Source organism: Sorex araneus, chromosome 1 (genome assembly GCF_027595985.1).
Source record: "Sorex araneus isolate mSorAra2 chromosome 1, mSorAra2.pri, whole genome shotgun sequence".
Lineage (NCBI taxonomy): Eukaryota > Metazoa > Chordata > Mammalia > Eulipotyphla > Soricidae > Sorex > Sorex araneus.
In genome coordinates, this window is record NC_073302.1 from 94673020 (window position 1) to 94693785 (window position 20766).

The following is a 20766-nucleotide window of genomic DNA, read 5'->3' on the forward strand; positions in this document are numbered from 1 at the left end:
TGTTGGGGCAACAATTTAATGACACTCAGTTTCTATATATGCAAAACATGGCATATATGCAAAACATGGCATATATAGAAACGCTTCAGCCCCAAGCGTCTCTGAAAAATCCTGGAGAATTCAGTGTGGAGAGATCTATGGTTTTTCATAGGTAATTTGTCTTTTGTATTAATAAGCACCACAAATATAGCATTCAAAATACCTGTGGTTGGGGCTGGAGCAATAGCACAGCGGGTAGGGCATTTGTCTTGCACTCGGCTGACCCGGGTTTGATCAGAAGCATCCCATATGGTCCCCTGAGCACAGCCAGGAGTGATTCCTGAGTGCAGAGCCAGGAGTAGCCCCTGTGCATCGCCAGGTGTGACCCAAAAAGCAAAACAAAACAAAACAAAACAAAAAAAACCAAAAAACCTGTGGTCTTTTATTTATTTTTCTTTTTTTTTGCTTTTTGGGCAGCATGCAAGGCAAACGCCCTACCCGCTATGCTATGGCTCCAGCCCCACCTGTGGTCTTTTAGTTATGAATGTAAAAAGAATTTCTTTTTTTTCCAGAGTTGGAGGGTTGGGGCCATACCCAGGAGTGCTCAGAACTTACTCCTGGCATTCAAGACGAAAGGCTGCTCACTGTACTTTCACCCCAGTCCCTGTATGTCAAGTTTTATTTATTTAATTATTTATTTATTTATTTATTTATTTATTTATTTATTTATCTATTTATTTTTCAAATTTTAACAAAGTTTCTTTCCTTAACCAAACTCTGGGCCTTAGCAAGCACTCATTCCACTGCACCTGTGTCCTGGACACTGTCTGCAGCTACCTACTCCATTTGTACCAGAAGCTTTAGGGAGTTTAGAGAGAATCAGTCACTCTTGAAACCTGATCTCACTGCTCTAATTTTACCTTAACTAGGGTCATAAGTGGCATTCATTGTGAGAGAAGCTTTGTTAGGTGTTTCCACCACTGTGTGAATCTCAGAGTACAATTATCTACATGGCATAGCCCAGTGTGTTCACTTTCGTTTATTTTGTGTGCAGACAATCCGGTTCAATCTCTGGCACTACATAAACCACTGTACACCAAGGGACGCGACCCTGGACACCACTGGATGTGCCTTACCACCAAACAAACAAAAAATATAGATATCAACACATTGAGCTGTGCCAGCCACTGACACTGCAACTTATTTCATTTTCATGCAGGATCCTGTTAGGTAAAGAAGTGTAACTTAGGGATCCTAATCAGTTCAGTTTAGTGCTTCTGGAATTCAACCCAAAAGCTGTGACTGCTAGATCTAAGCTACAAGTCCTCATAGTTTGCCGCACATTTTTTTTCCTTTTTGTGTCACACCCAGCGATGCTCAGGGGTTACTCCTGATTCTCCACTCAGAAATTACTTCTGGCGGTGTTTGGGGGACCACATGAGACGCCAGGGATGGAACCTAGAACCCAGGTCACCTGTGTATAAGGCAAAAGCCCTACCCGTTGTACTGTCTCTCCGGCATGGAAATGAGTAGCCTTTGAGGCTGAAGGGTTGGTGTTAATCAGAAACTCATGCCGGGACTTGGCATTGCCGTTCCATTGGTTGCTTCTCCCTTGAAGCTGGGGAAAGCAACATTCTTTTTTTTTTTTCTTTTGGCTTTTTGGGTCACACCCGGCAGATGCATAGGGGTTACTTCTGGCTCATGCACTCAGGAATTACTCCTGGCGGGTCCTTGGTGGACAATATGAGATGCTGGAAATCAAACCCAGGTTGGCCGCATGCCAGGCAAATGCCCTCCTTGCTGTGCTATGGCTCCAGCCCTCCAAGGGAAAGCCACATTCTTTCCTACTGAATTGGTTGACTTTTCATGGAGCAAAGCACCAAGCTGTAGCAAGTCAGTGGTGCCAGGTGGTCTGACTTAGCATCTTTTTTCCTGGAATCCAGAGGGCTCAGTGAATTAAGAGCAAGTGAAATCAAGTAGACCAGAATGAGTGCATCAATTTAGCTGACGTAAGAGCAGTTTTATGAGGAACACCTGGTCCCTTTCACGCCCCTTAGAAACTTCTTGTTCAAAGAAACATGATGTTTTTCTGGTGTTTTTTTTTCTTTCCGGTCTTGTTTTGGTTTTAAAAGCTATAGTCCATTATTCTCCCCAGTTGACGCCTTCTGAAATAAATTTCCTCTGCAAAGTTCCTCTTTGTTAGTTATTTTAGTAGCTATATCTACTTTAATGTGTATTTTCTGAAAACCGTATTATTATTCAAATTCTGCTTAATATTTAAGCCATTAGAATTTAAAAAACTTCTATAGAGAACCTGGGAGATCCTCAAAGGACTGACTGGAGCAGATCTTTCGCACCCAAATTCCCATCCATCCCCCAACCCCACCCCTGTCCCACCACCATGTTAATCCCCAGCACCCCCGGGGTCCCCTGAGCCCTGCTCCCCCCCAAAAAAATATGGCACTTACATAGTAGACCCCAATGGCTACCCTTGCACATCAGTGTTTCTGGGTGGTCTCAATAGTCTATGGTTTTTTTCTCCCCTGGGAGCCACATGACACCCATCCCCCCTACCCCAACCATGCCCCTCAGCCCCTCAACACATTCCAAAGGGATCAAAGGTGCAATCTGGTGACACCACGCAAGACTAGGGGCTAGCCTGCAGTACAGGAGAAAACAAGAAGGAAATAACATCAGAAGGGGCCACAGTAAGAAGAGAGTTAAGAAACACTGGCTCACACCGTCTGGGGAATCTATACCAGCAAAGTTTTGTTTGTTTGGGGTTCTGGGTCACATGGGCCAGAGCTTACTCATGGCCCTATACTCAGGAGCCGTGTCTAATGGTATGGGGGAGCCCCATATAGTGCTGGAGATTGAATCCAGGTAGGCTGCAGGCAAGGCAATTGCCTTGTGATGAAGCGGTGGTGGCAGGTCTCTGCTTGTTCTTGATTCCCAGGTGATTCAATATTCTCAAAAATTTTAATCTTGAAAATGTTGAATAATAAAGATGCTCAGACTCATAGTTGGAAAGTAGAGAAGTTTATTGTAAAGTAGAAGAGTAGGAAAAGAAGCTCCTCAAGTGGGGAGGAACTTACTGTAGGACTAGTTAAAAGGGAGTTTTGTGTGTAACCCCTTTTAAAGGCTGTCTGGTTAATTGAATTTATCAATCAACAAATGTAATGAAGATGCGAGGGAGTTACTGGAAAAGGCTCTTCCTATAGACACTTCTAGGTGGAAATTGGGATCTTTACATTTATCAATTGGCAAATGTTACAGAGGATAGAAAAAAGTTACTGGTTTGCCTTTCTAACCATTTGCCTTCCGAGCAGAATTTTATGGTCCTGAGGAATTCCTGGAATGTTAAGACAGGTTCTTGAGGATGACTTGGATGGGGGAGAAATGAAGTATCAGGCTAGAGAAAACTGTGGCTTCCTCTCTCTCTGGCAAGGGAAACTGAGGCTGCCTACTTCACTTGTGTTATCACTATCCTTTCCCAAAGGTTTTGTTGGTATATTGTTTGGGGGTCACACCTGCTTGCTCAGAGCTCGTTTCTTCCTGGCTCTGCATGAAAGAGCCCTTCTGGAGGTGCTTTGGGGACCATACGCAGCAGCAGGGATTTAACCCAAATTGGAAGTGTGTGAGGCAAGTGCCTTACCTGCTGTGTTCCTGTCCTTTTCCTCTCCCTGTGGTTTTTAAGTTTTGTATGGGTCAGCACAAGTGTCTTAACCCCTAAGCTATCTCTCCAGTCCAATGTCAAGATATTTAAAGACAGTATCATTCTTGCCATTAAAAGTAGCTTTTAAAACATTTCTGCTGAAATATCTACACCTTTTGATATGTAGCTTTTTAAAACACATTTTTAAAAAAAAACATTTTTAAAAAACTGGCCTCAGATGCTGAGGGAAAAGGCAGCTGAGATAGAGAAGGGAATACCTAGTAGGGAATGTTGGGAGGACCCACTCGGGTTGAAAACTGTGTACCAAAAGTAGACTATAGACTGAGCATGATGGCCACTCAATACCTCTATTTATTTTTGGGAGTATCCACACCCGGCGATGCACAGGGGTCACTCCTGGCTCTGCACTCAGGAATTACCCCTGGCAGTGCTCAGGGGACCATATGGGATGCTGGGAATCGAACCTGGGTCAGCTTCGTGCAAGGCAAATGCCCTACTCACTGTGCTATCACTCCAGCCCCTCAATACCTCTATTGCAAACTGTAACATCCAACAGGAGAGAGAACAAAAGGGAATGCCCTGCAGAAGAGGCAAGGTGGGGTGGTGGGGGTTGGGTGGGGGTGGTGGGAGGGATACTGGGAACATTGGTGGAGAATGGGCACCCGTGGAGGGATGTAAACCAAATCCAAACATGAAAGTTCATAAGTTTGTAACTATACCTCACGGTGATTCACGAATAAACATTTAACAAAATCTTTAGAAGATAAAAATGTTTTTTCCTGTGTGTGTCAGGTCCTTATACATGAAATATATGCTCTTACATTCAGATACATTCCTACCCCCTAATTTTTTTCATTTCTTGGAGGACTTATTACTTTTAGACGGACCAGCAACTGCTCCATACAATTCTTGCTATTAGAGTATTGCTTGTTTAATGTCATTTTTCCTAATTTACTATTACAGGGGACTTGAGCAATAGCACAGTGGGCAGGGCATTTGCTTTGCACGCAGCCGACCAGGGTTCAATTTTTCCGTCCCTCTCAGAGAGCCCGGCAAGCTACCGAGAGTATCCTGCCCACACAGCAGAGCCTGGCAAGCTACCCATGGTGTATTCAATATGCCAAAAACAGTAACAACAAGTCTCACAATTGAGACATTACCGGTACCCACTCGAGCAAATCGATGAACAATGGGATGACAGTGCTACAGTGCACTGCTACAGCTCAGAGCTACACCTCATTTTCACATATGAACATCATGTGGTAGACAAAACTTGGTCAAAATTAAATTCTAGGGGCTGGAGCAAAATAGCACAGCAGGTAGGGCGTTTGCCTTGCACGCGGCCGACCTGGGTTCGATTCCCAGCATCCCATATGATCCCCTGAGCACCGCCAGGAGTGATTCCTGAGTGCAGAGCCAGGAGTAACCTCTATGCATTGCCGGGTGTGACCCAAAAAGCAAAAAAAAAAAAAAAAAAAAAAAAAAAAAAAATTAAATTCTAAAATAGGGGATAGGGGACAAGAGATAGGACAGCAGGCAGGGTGCTCACCTTTCACATGGGACCGGGGTTCTATCCCTGGCAAACCAGTCTTCCAAGCCTCATCAGCAGTAATCCCTGAGCACAGAGCCAGGTATGACCCAACCACACCACCCCAAAATAGGGGGTGGGTTGGGACTTATTATTTCTTGTGTTTTTTTTTTTTTTTTTGCTTTCTGGGTCACATTCGGCGATGCACAGGGGTTATTCCTGGCTCTGCACTCAGGAATTACCCCTGGCGGTGCTCAGGGGACCATATGGGATGCTGGGAATCGAACCCAGGTCGGCCGCATGCAAGACAAACCTGCTGTGCTGTTGCTCCAGCCCCTCTTGTCTTCTTTCTTGTGGCAATGATATATTTGGCACGGGTTCCAGGTATGGTAGCATTTTGGAAACATGTGAGTTTTGTTGGCTTCCCCTAATGTGTCCAAATAAATGTTAGTTATAGGAGGATAGTACAACCTTGAAACAGGCTGACCTGAGTTCAATCCCAGGCACCACACAGGGTACCCTGGTAATCACAAAAAGAGGCAGTGGGGCTCTATCTCTCCCACCACCCACGTTAGGTAGTCTCACGCCACTTCCCCCACCCTGGGGAGGTTGATGGCTATGTGCAGGCGAGCAAAGGAAAGAGGGCCAGGCTGGTTGGTCTCAGTTGCAGTTTATTCCATTCCCATCTCCATTCTCCTCTGATTCTCCCTCCCCCATGCTACTTCATTCTCCTTTTCACTCTAGACCTGGATCTCCCGGGCCCACTCTTACAGCCTAGTTAAATCCCCCAGCATGAGAGGTTGGGGCTTACACATAGGTGTGGTCACAATCAATAGGGGTAAAGTTCTTTCCCTCAGGGGATCCTGCTTCTAGGACAGATTCTCTTGTAGCAGGATGACCCACCTAAGAGTGAAATCCCATGGGTGTTTCCCCTCTCCTTGTCCAACAAACATATAAGCATTCATAATATTAATCATTTTGTATGGACATAGTAAGAGATACTCTAAGCTTATAGAATTGCTCTCCTGGGGTCATCTCAATCTCAGACTACAGTGCTCAGGCCAGAGTAGTCTTTCCTATCCCTAGCAAGGTCCTAGTCTCGTCGTTGCTTTTGGATCATGACAGCATTTGTCCATAATCAAGCTCTTAATTTACAGTTAAGAATTATGGCTCTTTGGCCTGGCCCATACCTATGCCAGGGTAGCTCACAGCTTACCCTGGGTCCTTTCAGTTCCTTGTCGGGACCCTGCTTTTGGGGTGTTAGGAACTAAAGGCAACTGAGGCTTAAGTTGAGAAACCAGATGCCCAGGAGTGAACAATATTTGAAGCCAATTAAATCCCAAGTTACAAAAGCATAATATTAACTGTTTTTCTTTGTCCATACAAAAAGGACATTGTTTTAAACTAAACTATTTAAAAGACAAGGAGAGGAGAAAGGTAATGTTTCACTCATAAATATTATTAAAAAATCATAGATTTCTGAGGAATCTGACCTTACAAGTTAACAGAGTCCGACTAGGGGGTAAAGGTGATAGATCTGTTGGGGAAGAGAGCATAGAGAGGAGTTTACAGATAAATGCAGTGGAATGGAGGTGCCAGAGGAGCACTGTAATAAAGGTGAGCTTCCTGTGGCAAGGGAACAGGACATATCAATGTTGTCCTAAAATGTTTAGCGCTACATTCCAATAAACACAGAGGAATGGAGGTGCTTCAGGAGCACTGTGATGGGTATTACCTAAACTCTTTGTGGCAAGGGAGACAGGACAAACCAATGATATCCTACAATACCCCAGCATCACAGAGAGTGATTCTGGAGCACCACCAGCGATGGCCCCAAACCAAACAAAAAAAATTCTTAGTTTAAGTTCCACAGTCTATATGACGTGGGAACGTGGGAGAGATTATTGCTCAGGGACCTGACAATGCGTACCAGATGCTCAACAGGCTAGAGCTCAGGAGGTGGGGGAGGCAGCAAGCCGCCCAGGTGCACAGGACTCATGTGGTCCAGACAGGTGCGCCCCCTCCCCCCTATAGCCTCAAGAAACAATAGTAATAGAGAGCAACAGCTCAAAAGATGACTTCTGGCTGTAACTCACCTAAAGGAAATCTAGAATATCAGATTTTTTTGAAATGTAGAAGTACTACTATTTATTGTCACTGATTAAGCTGATTGAAGTGGGCATGAATTCTACATTAGCTTTAAAATTTTTTTTTTGTAATTGATTATATGCAAGGCAGAACATTACAAAGCTATTTATAGATTGGGTTTCATACAATGATCCAGCACCCATGCACATTTCCCACCACCAATGTCCCGTTTCCCTTCTGCCACCCTCCAACATCCCACCTCCACCCCCACTGCCTAACCTTTTCAATATTGACACCCAACTGATAAGAAAAAAAAACGAAATAAACATTCATCAATAAAATAGTCATTAAGAATCCAGTCCACGTGGGCGAGGGGTAAGGCTCAGGGAAAAGCGCATGTCTTACAACCACGAGGCATGGGTTAGATTCAGACCCCGCAAATACCCACAGACGCTAAGAGTATTCAACAGACCCATGGCCAGAAGCCTGCCTGGAAGCCGCCAAAGGTCTGGAGGGGAAGGGACCCCGAACCGGTTAGAGAGGAGGGCAGGGCCGGGCGGGGGCCGGCCCAAGGAGGGGCGGGGCCGGGTAGGCGGGCAGGACGAGGCAGCGCGAGAGCACGTCCCAGCGCATGCGCATCACTCAGCGGGCCGCTTCCACTCGCTAAGCGGGGGAGGCAAGGGAGAAGAAGTCACGTTTTTAGGTTTTCTCCGCTCTAGACGTCGCTGGGTTGCGGAAAGCTCTACGTCTAAGGTGAGAGCATGCACCTCCGAGCGTAAGAGGCAGGAAAGGTGGCATGCACTGCTAGGGCAAGAGGTGACTTCGAGTATTCCTCCCCGTCTCCCGAGATATCGGTGGTCTAGTCCATTCCACAGACTTTCGAGTCCTTGCAGCGGGTCCGGGATAGTAGGATTGGGCCGATCGCGGCTGAAACGGCTTTGGGAGAAGGAAGTGGGAGCATATCTCCCGAGTTCCGCCTCTCCTTTTTCGAGGAGGTGGTAGTGAGGAAGGGCAGTGTACGAAACGCTACCCTAGAAAACCAACGGATCGCCCCTCTCCGCGCAAACTGCCGGGAAGGCGGCGGGAAAGGGGCAAGACGGGCTTAAGGGAAGGGAAGGAGCCAGGAAGCCACGCGGGAGGGCGCGCGACGCGCCCCTTTTTCAGCAGTGTGGCGGGGTCGCACGCACGCCCGCCTCGGCGGCTGGGCGCGGTTTGCGACAGTGGGGGTGGCGGCGGAGCTGGCGGCGGCAGCGGCAGCTTTGCGGCAGGCTCCGGCCGGGCGTGCTTGACGGCGGTGTGGCGGAGGCCCCGCCCCCGGCGGCAGGAGCCCGCGGGGAGGCGGAGGAATATGTCCGAGAGGGAAGTGGCGGCGGCGCCGGCGGGAAGCGACATGCCTGCGGCCAAGAAGCAGAAGCTGAGCAGCGACGAGAACAGCAACCCGGACCTCTCCGGCGACGAGAATGTGAGTGCCGTCCTCGCCGGGACTCACTTCCGGGGAAAGTTGCTCCGAAGAATATTTCAAGCGCCGCGCGCGTGCCGGGGCGGGGGAGGGGCTTGGAGCGTGTCACGCGGGGCGGGGGGCGCGGGCGGGGGCTGGAGAGTCGGGGCGGGGGCGCGGCGGGGAGAGTCACGCGGGGCGTGGGGGCTGGAGAGTCGGGGCGGGGGGCGCGGGCGGGGAGAGTCACGCGGGGCGGGGGGCGCGGGCGGAGAGGGCTGCAGAGTCGGGGCGGGGGGCGCGGGCGCGGGCCGGGGCTGGAGAGTCGGGGCGGGGGCGCGCGCGGGGCGTCTTCGGCCCGGCCCGGCCCCGCGGGTGGCTGGGCGGGCTCCGCGTGTGGGGCGCCGGCGGGGCTGCAGGGCGCTCCTCCCTGCGCCGGGCCGAGCGGGGGTCGCGCCCGGAGGGAGCGGGGTGCCAGGGCGCTGCCTCGCGCGGGGCGTGGGAGGCCGCGCGGACACTCGGCGCGGTGCGGGCGCACGTGGCCTCGCGGGCCGGCCGCCCCCTCCGCGTGTCCCGCCGCCGCCCGCCCGGAGTCGGCCTCGCGCTGCTGTGCTCGGGCCCAGCGGTGAAGCCGGTGCCTTGAGTGGGCCCTGGGACACGGGAGTAGGATGGGACCGAGACCGTGCCCGTGTAAGGGTTGTGACGGCCGTCCGCTAGTGTCCTCGCAGTCTTCATCCCAAACAGTCGCTCACGTAGCCCGGGGGCCTGCGTAAGTTTCTTTGCGCGGTGTCGCGGGTCCGGGGGTAGATGGTCTCCCCGCCCAGGTCTGCACTCAGTGGCTGCCTGGGCGCGCACGTTGCGGAGTCGGGGCCGCCGAGTCCGCTCCGACGGAGAAGGCTTTCTGCTGCTGCGGGGAACGCGCCGGTGGGGCTGGTCCCTGAAGCTGCCGGGGAGCTCGGGTGCCCTGCAGAGTTAATTCAAATACTGCCCAGCCGCCCACTTGTCATAGAGTGGGAACTGCCGTTTTGTTTTTTCAGCTTCATCATTCCAGTCCTTGAACTCAATTTTACTTCTACGTTTTTTAAAAATTTTGCCGGTTGATATTTGTGTGTACAGGAGCACACACCCGAACGAGAAGCTAAACTCCTACTGCTTGTTTCTTGACTGTGAGCTGACCTAGTTGCCTCAGTGTCTCATCTTAAAAACGGGGATCCCGGGTTGGGAGATAGATTTTTTTTTAACTGAGGTTCTGTGATTTCCATTACCGTTAATGACGATTTCCCACGCACATAATTCCAGCGCTCCACCCATCACCGGTGTAGTTATTGCGATCAATTCCCTGGGAGATGGTTTGAAGGCGTTGGAGGGCTGACTTTGAGTACAGGAGGCTCCTCCCAATTTTAAGTAAGAGTGATGAGGGGCTGGAGTGATAGTACACCCTGTGGGACGCTTGCCTTGCAGGCAGCCGATCTGGGTTGACTCCCTGGTACTCTATATGGTCTCTCAAGCACCACCAGGAGTAATTCCTAAGTGCAGAGCCCCTGAGCATTGGCAGGTGTGACCCCCAAAATGAAAAAGAAAAATAAGATAAATTTGCTTAAATATAGCATTTAATAAAGTGATACAGTGCTTACCTAGTACATTAGTTCTAGCACTTGGTCTAATTGAAATCTGCAACTGTTACAGAGCACAGAGCCAGGAGTCAGCCCTGGGCACTGCCGGGTTTGCCTTGCACGCGGCCGACCCGGGTTCGAATCCCAGCATCCCATATGGTCCCCTGAGCACCGCCAGGGGTAATTCCTGAGTGCATGAGCCAGGAATGACCCCTGGGCATTGCCGGGTGTGACCCAAAAAGAAAAAAAATAAAGTCACAGCTAAAAATTTACATTGTAATAGAAGTGATAAATTATTACAGTGGTGGAAATTGCCATGTAAGTTTATTTTATTTTATTTTTTATTTTTTTGGTTTTTGGGTCACACCTGGCGATGCACAGGGGTTACTCCTGGCTCTGCACTCAGGAATTACTCCTGGTGGTGCTCAGGGGACCATATGGGATGCTGGGAATCGAACCCAGATCGGCCATGTGCAAGGCAAACGCCCTACCCGCTATGCTATCACTCCAGCCCCATGTAAGTTTATTTTAAAATGTTAATTTTGTTCACAGATTCTGTAATTTACATCTAGGGATCTCAGATCTTGGACATTGGCTAGGGGAAGCAATGGAGGAAGTATAGATGTTTGCATGCGTTGTATTCTTATAGACAAATATGACTAAATGAAGGTCAAAAGTGGGGTTTTTTTGTTGTTGGCGTGTATCTGATTTGCTTATTTTATGAATCACCTATCCCCAGCATCCAGTCCTAGCAGTAGAAAGTCCCCGGTGAGTCAGACTGAGAAAAGAGCAGTTTCCGGGCAGCCCTTTGAGTGAGGGCTTGTTCCTCAGCCAGAGGGCCCTGGGGTCAGTGCCCCCCACCCTCACGGTCCCAGGTGCAGAGGAGGATCGGGAGAAAGTGACTTTCTCCTCCCCGCCTCACATAAGCAACCAGTGGGGCCCACTGACATCACCTCCACCGGGCAAAGCATGCACTACAAACAGCTGAACGTGTCTGGGGCCTGTCAAATTAACTAAGTCTTCATGCTGTTCTAGAAGGAACATACAGTAGAGCCTCAACTTAAAGCAGTGTTTCCCAGCCTTTTTCCTGACATGACCCCCTAATCCATGGTTTCCTTCCCAGGGTTCCACCCATCAGCATACACAGCTCTTACCTGTGACCCAAAGTTACTGGGTTCTTGTCTCGCCTCGAAGAGTTTCAGGAGTAGGCAAGCAGTGAAGTAAAACATTTTATTTGGAGGTTTTGAAGGGAAAGAGAAAGTGGGAGAGTGGAGAGTGACTTGCCGAGAGAGAACCCGGGCTCCTCCAAGAGCGGAGAGAGTCCTTAGACTTATCTAGCATTAGACACGAAGGCATGAAAGTCCACAACTCAAGACTGGAGATGTGGGCGACACCTGTATGCAGCCACGTGGGCACAAGCAGCACATGGACTCGGACAGCATCTGCAGCCCTTGCTTTGTCCACGGTGGCCTTTGTATAGAGGTTTCCCACCTGCCCCCACTTAGGGCTTCTACTTAGGTAAGAGTCTGTTGCTATGGAAATTGTTGGGAGTGGTGATGGTCTTGAAATGCCCTTCCTGGCCTTTTGTTTCTGCTGCAGCTTCTCTGGGTCTGTTGCTGGCAATAGTGAGAGTCTTATCAGGCCTTAGTTTCTGTTTTCTTCAAGGTTGGCTTTCACAACTTTCACAAGGTTGGCTATAACCCAGGAAATTTCCTGCTGCTGCCTTGGGAGGGGGCCTTCCCTATCTCCCTGCCTGCCGACACCAGAGGCACAGATCAATACACCCAGCCACCTCGCCCTGGCCCAGACCTTGGTGTAGACTAGAGCAGCCGCCAAGCACTCAGCAGGAATAAAGAATAATCATGCCCGGGTGTGATTCCAAAGTTAAAAGATAGAGTTCCGCTTGTTTGAGATTGGGGCTGGAGTGGCATGTTTTGCATACGGAAGGCCCAGGCTTGCTCCCTGGCACCTCATGGTTCCCCAGTACCCTCTGGAGCCACCCCCACCCCTACACACTGAGCTGGGCCTAGCCCCTTAGCACCTCGGTCTGTGGCCCCAAAATCAAAATAAATGAAATTCCACTCTGGGTTATTTTGGTTTTGCTTTGTTGGGGCCACATCTGAAGATGCCCAGAGGTTACCTTGGGTCTGGGGGGACATGGAGTGCTGGGGATCGAATATAGGTCCATGACCTGCAAGGCCAACGCCTTATCCACTCAGTACACTGTCTCTCCAGCCCCTCTATATTGCCTTCCCAGTGCCACAAATAATGCTGCTTTCATAGATAGACTGAACGTTAGATTTCTTTTTTTCTTTTTGGGTCACACCCGGTGATGCACAGGGGTTACTCCTGGCTCTGCACTCAGGAATTACTCCTGGCGATGCTCAGGGGACCATATGGGATGCTGGGAATCGAACCCGGGGTCAGCCTCATCCAAGGCAAACACCCTATCCGCTTTGCTCTCACTCCAGCCCCTGAACTTTAGATGTTTTACATCTTTCTATCTACAAAGACTTTGTGTGGGCTGGATCGAGAGCACAGCAGGTAGGGCGTTTGCCCTGAACGTGAACTACCTGGGTTCAATTCCCAGCATCCCATATGGTTCTCTAAGTACTGCCAAGAGTGATTCCTGGATAAATTTAAAATACACTATATACTTTTTCAAAGTATATGTTTAAAATAGGTATAGGTATATTTAGGAATAAATAATTCAAGGGTCAGAACTATTTGTGTGCCCCCCCCCCCAAATTAAGATATTTATTTAGAATATGTTCTGCCACCTAGTCACTTTTTTTTGAGTGGGACCACACCTAGCAATGCTTAGGGAGTATACCTGGCTCTGCTCAGGGTTCACTTCTAGTTGTGCTGGGGGAACCATATGGGATGCCAGGGATTGAACCTGACTTGGCTGCCTGCATGGTAAATGCCCTACCTGCATATCATCACTTTGGCTTTCTGTGTGTGTGTATTTCTGTATATATGTGTATACATATATTTGTGGCCACAGTAATTTTTACTGTGACCTAGGTAACAATGGTTACAATGGCCTAATTCATAATGTGATTTTGTACCGTACATGATTACGCAAAACCAACTTTGAGAAGCAACAGGTTCTAAAATGAAACAGCTTTTCCTGGAATGAATTTAATGACCCTTTCCTTAAGGTCACTTTCCTTAAGGTTTAAATGTCTATTTTTTGTGGGGTTCTTTTGTTATTTTTTGGTGCCACTGGACTTATTCTGGGGGCTCTGGGCTTACTCCTGGTGGGGCTTTGGGGACCACATGGGATGCTGGGAATTGAACATGAACTGCAAGCAAGGTTCACATCCTCCTCTCTGTGCTCTCTCCAGCTCCAATTTTGTTCTTTTTCAAACAACATTGTGCTATATCATCAAATGAGGTTGTGAAATCCTCTACTGAGACAGAAAATGTCTGCACTTGGTACTAGCACTGAAGATCCCTGTGAGTGAGGTGGAAGGCTTCCTGCAGTACATTTGTCATCACTTGAGTTTTACATGAGTGACATTGAGTTTTGAGTCAGATTTCGTTAAAATGTAGCACAGACTTTTATGTACGATTTAAGAAATTCAGATTGATGTGTTCAGGAAATAATAACAGTGTCTAAAACTACGTTAATGTTGATCTCTATTCTAGCCCCCCACACGCAGCTACAGAGCCTCCAGGCTCAGCAGTCCAGTGGCCTGGCCTTCACCTGAGCCTATGCTGTGCGTCAGGCCACCTTGTTGAGAGGCCACAGACTCTAGAACTCCTCCCTCCCCAGCTGTGCCTTCTGTGAATAAGAGACAGGGATTACATTCAAGTGGCTGACATGTGAAAATGTCTAACTGAAGGCCCTGGGTCCCCACAGGTGGCTTCTGTGGGAGGCGGGGAGGAGAGAGACAGTCACCCCAGACCCATTCTTCCAGAGCCTCTGCTCAGCAGGGCCTGAGGCAAGCCTGGGCGTCTTCCCACCACCAGATTTCTGGGGAGCCAGGGACTCAGGTCGGGGTGAGCACTTGCTCTTTGCAGGAAAAGGCAAGTCCTAGGCCTCAGGGTTACCGGGCTTATGCCTCACTGAAAAGAATTTCAGGAGAAAAGAAGAGCAGTGAAGTAAAACAGATTTTGTTTGGAGGTTTGTGGAAGGGAAAGAATGACAGCTCCAGAGGATGAGACTTTTGAGCTCAAGGGCCAGAGACTTTGGACTGACTTATATGGATATCCTCTGTTGCCTTGGTCTGGAATGCTCTGGAGTCTTTGGGCTCAACTGCAAGGGTTAATCAGATTAAGGGAGAGGCTTGAGGGTTCTGGAGGATTTTCCTTTAGGCCCTTTCCTTGGGGAGGGGTCCAGCCCTGGAGCCCACTGCTGGAGAAGATATTTTCAGGTCTTGCTTTCTGGATCCATAAGGTGGATCAGCCTTAGGACTTTACATCCCAGAAATTTCAGTGTACACCCAGGGGCTTTATTAACTAGACCTTTCCTTGCCATGGGTTCTTTCCCTGTCTTTCTGCCTGCCTACATCATTACCATCTGTTACCGTTTTTGAATTTTATTTTTGCGTAATTGCCAAGTACCTGTAAATCTGGTTTGTAGCTGGTTTGTTCTTGTAACTTTATTTGGAGACAGGTAATTTTCCCATTTCTAGCAGTTCTTTCCACTACCTGATGGATAGAAGATGGCTTGTTCTAAATACAGTATTTGATGTAAGCTTTGCTAAATTTTTTGCTTTTAGGATGATGCTGTCAGTATAGAAAGTGGAACAAATACTGAACGCCCTGACACACCTACGAACACTCCAAATGCACCTGGAAGGAAAAGTTGGGGGAAGGGAAAATGGAAGTCAAAGAAATGCAAATACTCTTTCAGATGTGTGAATAGCCTCAAGGTATGTGGCCAAAGATAGAATTATTTTTCAGTGGTAGCACTGTCACTGCACTGTCAACAAGTGGGCATGAGTAACGTCTCCATTTTGAGACTTGTTACTGTTTTGACATATCGAATACTCCAGGGGTAGCTTGCCTGGCTCTCAGAGAGGAACTCCTGTCCGTTGCGTGCAAGGCAAATGCCCTACCCACTATGCTGTTCAGTGGTAAACAAACAATAAAGTTACTGCTTTGTTGGGTCTTTGGGCTCATCAGACCAGTGATCAAGGAACCATATGCTGACCATGTCCCAACTTAGACTTGAGCCACTTCTTGGTATCTGTTATAAAAAAAATTGAACATGACTTTGAGCTGGTATAAATTGAAGCTGACACCTTTATATAGTTTTTAAAATAGAACTTATTTTTTGCCTTTTAATTTATTATTTTTTCCCTTTTGGGGGGGGTCACATCCGGTGATGCACAGGGGTTATTCCTGGCTCATGCACTCAGGAATCACTCCTGGCCGTGCTCGGGGAACCATATGGGATGCTGGGAATCGAACCTGGTCAGCCGTATGCAAGGCAAACGCCCTCCCTGCTGTGCTATGGCTCTAGCCCCCTGCCTTTTAATTTTTTAAAGATTAAAAAATTATTTTGTGTGCTATAGATTGAAGCCCGGGTATAATACATGAGAAATTTGTACTACCACTAAACATTCTTGTTCCCCTGAATGCTTAGTACTTGAGAATACAAAGGATTGAGGTTATTTGAATCATTTCCTCAATAGTTTTTGTTTATAAAAAGAATTACTGGTTGCCATTTTGAATGTTTTCTTTTTCATACAGTTTTAGTTTAATTTGGGGGTTTGTTTGTGGGTTATTTTGATTTGACACGCCTGACAGTGCTCGGGCTCTCTTTCCCCCTGCTCTGCACTGTGGCCTTCCTGTGGGCCGGCTGTGGGAACTAGCTGCACTGTCTCTGGCCCCTTTGTGTGGGTTTTGAGTTGCGGTTTGTCTATACTAGGCAAATATGTCGTGTAAATTAGATTATTTTACTGCTATTTAAATATTTTGGTGAAATATTTCAGAAGCATAAAACTGATCTTTCAAAAGATAAACAGTTTGGGGGCTGGAGCGATAGCACAGTGGGAAGGCTTTTGCCTTGCATGCGGCCAACCCGGGTTCGAATCCCAGAATCCCATATGGTCCCCTGAGCACCGCCAGGGGTAATTCCTTAGTGCAGAGCCAAGAGTAACTCCCGTGCATCGCTGGGTGTGACCCAAAAAGCGAAAAAAAAAAAAAAAGATAAACAGTTTGTGCTCAGGGCTTATTCCTGGCGCTGGGCCGTGGGCATAGCAGAGCATTTAGGGTGCTAAGGATCAAACTTGGGTCAGTCTTATGCAAGGCAAGTGCCCTACCCACTGTAGTGTTGCTCTGGCCCCATAGTGGGTTTTGGTGTTTTGTTTTGGCTTTTTTGGGTCACACCCAGTGATTTTCAGGTTACTTTTGGGGTGCTCAGGGGACCATATGGGCATTGAACCCAGGTCTGCTGTGTGCTAGGCAACCACCCTACTCACTGTATATCGCTCTGGCCCTTGGAAGTTTTTATTTTGAAAGTGAAGATAGGAATGTAGTTCAGTGTTAATGAGGGCATACTCATGAGACTGCTCCTGGATTGGTCCCTAATACAGGGGTGGCGGGTGGGGGAGAAAAGTCAAATGTAAAAGTACTTTCAACATAAGTACTCTTGATCTAACAACCTCTTGGTGTCTTTATAAAATAATCACACCAATATTTGAAAATTAAAATGGGATGAGATTTCCTTGGATTATATTAGATATGCAAATAGTAGCTAGCATTTTGGAAAATTAGGAAGAGGTTGCGGTAGTAGTTTACACCTTTTTCGGCTTATGTAATTTTTATTTTATAAAATACTTTGTAAATTATTTTATATTTTTCTTTTTTTTAAATAGGAAGATCATAACCAACCGTTGTTTGGAGTTCAGTTTAATTGGCACAGTAAAGAAGGAGATCCATTAGTATTTGCAACTGTAGGAAGTAACAGAGTGAGTGTTACTGTAATCATTTGATGTAAAGATTATGCCTTGTTTGACCTTTTTTTTCCCTGGTAAAGTGAAGCATTGTAGAAATTAATAAAAACTAGTATTAATGACTAAAATAATTTTTGTTTCTTCCGGTTGTTCATGAAGCAGTTTGTACTTAGAATTTTGTTTGCTTTTAGATATTTTGGGTTATTGCAAAAACTGACAATTTTTTCTGGAATGAATTTAATAGTTTGTCATTCAGATTAAGGTAAAATGTGTGTGATGTTTTTAAAACTCTTAAATGTCTTTATGTAAATGCAAAGTATAAGTCTGGAGCTATTAAAAAGTAATTATTTGTATTAAACATTTGCCTAGTCGTTGAAGTTCTGACATTTTTGAAGTTTTCTTCTAAAGTTGATAACAACTCATACCTGTTCAGACGTTCAGTCAGATGTAGATTGTGATAGTTGTCTAGTTCCAAAATTCCTTGCAAACATGGGTTGATACCTGTTTAGACATTCAGACAAGAATGTCCTGTTAGTAGCTGTCTAGTTCTTTGAAAACAGTCCAGAAGAAAAGTGATAGTATGTGTGATCGACTTTTGACTTTGTTTGGCTTAGTTTGGTTTTGGGTCACACTCAGTTGCTGCTTGTTATGTTGGGGTTACTTCTGGCAGAACTCAGGGAGCAGGCCTTCTCAGCTTTCACCTGGCCCTAAACTCATGTTCTGTGGGTCTTTGGGTTTGTTTTCTGGGCCACATGCAAGGTGCTCAAGGCTTACTTGCTTAGGGATCATGCCTGGCAGTGCTTGTGAGGCCATGTGCAGTACTCGGTCACTGGATGCCTGCAGGCAAGCGCCTTAGCAGCTGGATGTTGCTGCCCAGAGTGCTGGAGTTTCAGAAAAGATTGAAGTGTTTTTTGTTTTTGTTTTCCAACTGGGAACAGTCTAATTAAATTCTTAAGATACTGCTGTAGTCCTAATACTGTACTTACCAGCTTGATCATGTTCATACCAAAATTATACCTCACAACTAGAGCAGTATTTCAGGCTTCCAGTAAAATCCCTATTCATTTAAAGTGACATTGAAGTTTTTGAGTTGCTAAAATTTCTGCTGTTTGAATTTTTAGATTAGAGGATATAAGTTTTATAGGATCTTCATAAAATTCTTGTTCCTTACTAAAATTAATGATAGGTTGTTGGCCTGGATTATAAGAAATAAGGAAATTCTTTGGGGACCAGAGAGATAGCTTAGCAGATAGGGTGCTTTGCCCTGCATGTGACTTCAGTTTGACCCCAGCACCCCCTGTAGTCCATCAGGAGTGATGCCTCAGCCGAGAATTAGCCCTGAGCATAGCTGGGTGTGACCCAAAACCGAAAAATGCTATTTATGTGCTTTAGCCAGTAGAGAAATCATTGAGCAAATTATACATATCCTTTAAGAACTTAATTTATGCCACAACTTTGAGAAGTGTTTGTAATTCATAGTATTAAATCTTTAAAGAATTGGTACAATTGAAATACATGTTTGAGACATTGGAAGTAGAAACTTAACATACTATTGGATATACTCTGGTAATTATGTAGTAGGTTAAATTTTATAATGATTTCCTTAAGTTAAATGACTCATTTAAGGCAGGAGTTTCTGTAGGATTTTTAAAACATGGTTGTAACTAAAATGCTTAAAAAATATAGGGTGATCTGCATTTGAGATGTGTGTTTTTGTTTTCACTAGGTTACTTTGTATGAATGCCACTCACAAGGAGAAATCCGGTTGTTGCAATCTTATGTGGATGCTGATGTATCCTTTCCTGGGTTTTCAGTATTTGGGGCTAAATATTTGGATTTTCTATAAATACACCAAAGCTTTTGTAAATTTAATTAGTTCCCTGAAGTATTTTTCATTCTGAACTACAGCTAATACTGTTCCTTCATTGATTATCTTCCAAGGATTTCCTGATACCTACCAAACTTAGTTTTCCTGATTTTTAGAAGTTCATTGTAGGGTGGATATAGAGGAAGGTGAGGTGGCTGGAGATGAACATTGGAAATCTGGCAGTAGAGAACTACTCTTGTAGTAGCTATTAAACCGGGTCGAAATCTCCACAGAGAACTCAACACAAAGACAAGTTGAAATGCAATAAGCAAAGGATCTTTATTGGCTAGCTCGAGCTAGGGACCCCATTCTGCTCACGGACATAGCGGCAGCTTCCTTGGAGCGAGCGGCTGCCTGTCACAAAAGCAGGGGGTATTTATCTTCCAGCATTATATAACACGGTACAAGGGACTTCAGACACTTGTTACTTGCTGCTAGGTTAGTACCACCTATGGTACCCTTTGTTCTATTCTTTCCATGCCTGACTGACCATTGGATTTTTTATATTTATCGGTTGGCTGGCACTGTCGGCAAGCTTTTTGTGAATTTTGTTTGTCGGCAAGCTTTTTGTGAATTTTTGTGAATTTTATTCTGTTTCCTTTTCCAAGATGTTATCTCCGGTTCATGCCTGGTACAGCTGTCTGTTACATAATCATACAGAATAGCAAAATGGCTACTAATAACTAAAATGGCTGCTGCACTTTGATTCTAACATAGCTAATGCTTTTTATTTTTCTAATCCTTGTACTTAGATTGATTACAAGATGTGAATTGATTGATACTTAAACTAAATATTAGATAACAAGGCCTTCAGTGCAAAAATGAAATTTGTGATTTGTTTAGTAAACAAAACTGCATGATATAGATTCCTGAAAAGTTTTTTTTTCTTTTCTTTTTGGGTCACACCTGGCAATGCACAGGGGTTACTCCTGGCTCTGCACTCAGGAATCACCCCTGGCGGTGCTCAGAGGACCATATGGGGTGCTGGGAATCGAACCTGGGTCGGCCGCGTTCAAGGCAAACGCCCTACCCGCTGTGCTATTGCTCCAGCCCCGGTTCCTGAACAGTTAAAAGCCAATGGGTTAAATGCAGTCAAAGCTTGGTGAAAGGTTGGGGCTGGAGCAATAGCACAGCAGGTAGGGTGTTTGCCTTACACACGGCCGACCAGGATTCGATTCCCAGCATCCCTATGGTCCCCTGAGCACCACTAGGAGTAATCCCTGAGCATTGCTGGGCGTGACCCTAAAAGCAAAAGCAAAAACAAAAACAAACAAACTTGGTGAAAGGCTGTTTCTTCCAGGATGCCATTGAAAAATCAAGAAAAAGCAAGAACATTTATCCTTGCATAGATAGTGATTAATTAGAGCCATATTGATGTCTCACTTAGGAGAAGGCGGGGAACTAACTGGTTCTCTTTCTCTAGAGGCACATAGTCCAAGGATTGTGATGGAGTAAGTAATCAAATTGAAGCCTCAGGACAGGCATCTGATTGTTGATTGGCCGCACCTGGCTCCTCCAAGGCCATGCCACATTGGGGCTTCCACATGCAGCGCCTGTGCGCAAGCCTCAGCCTTCTGGCCCTTTGTCACCTGTTCTAATAGTTTTATGGCACACGGCTATGCCCGTTCACTTACATGCTATGGTTTCTGCTTCAGTTGAGTGGTTATGC

The 20766-nt window shown here is 46.5% G+C and overlaps 1 protein-coding gene across 2 annotated transcripts in view; it reads left to right on the forward strand.

The window, feature by feature from the left end:
- Window positions 1-8206: 8206 nt before the first annotated feature.
- The window catches only part of EED (embryonic ectoderm development), a 38832-nt gene continuing 26272 nt past the window's right edge, over window positions 8207-20766 (forward strand). For both annotated transcript variants that reach the window (XM_055120076.1, XM_055120082.1), the window contains exons 1-4: window positions 8207-8733; window positions 15050-15202; window positions 17153-17245; window positions 18957-19022. In XM_055120076.1, the coding sequence (XP_054976051.1) occupies window positions 8620-8733; window positions 15050-15202; window positions 17153-17245; window positions 18957-19022 (426 nt within the window). In that variant the 5' untranslated portion in view covers window positions 8207-8619. The remainder of the gene's footprint in view (window positions 8734-15049; window positions 15203-17152; window positions 17246-18956; window positions 19023-20766) is intronic.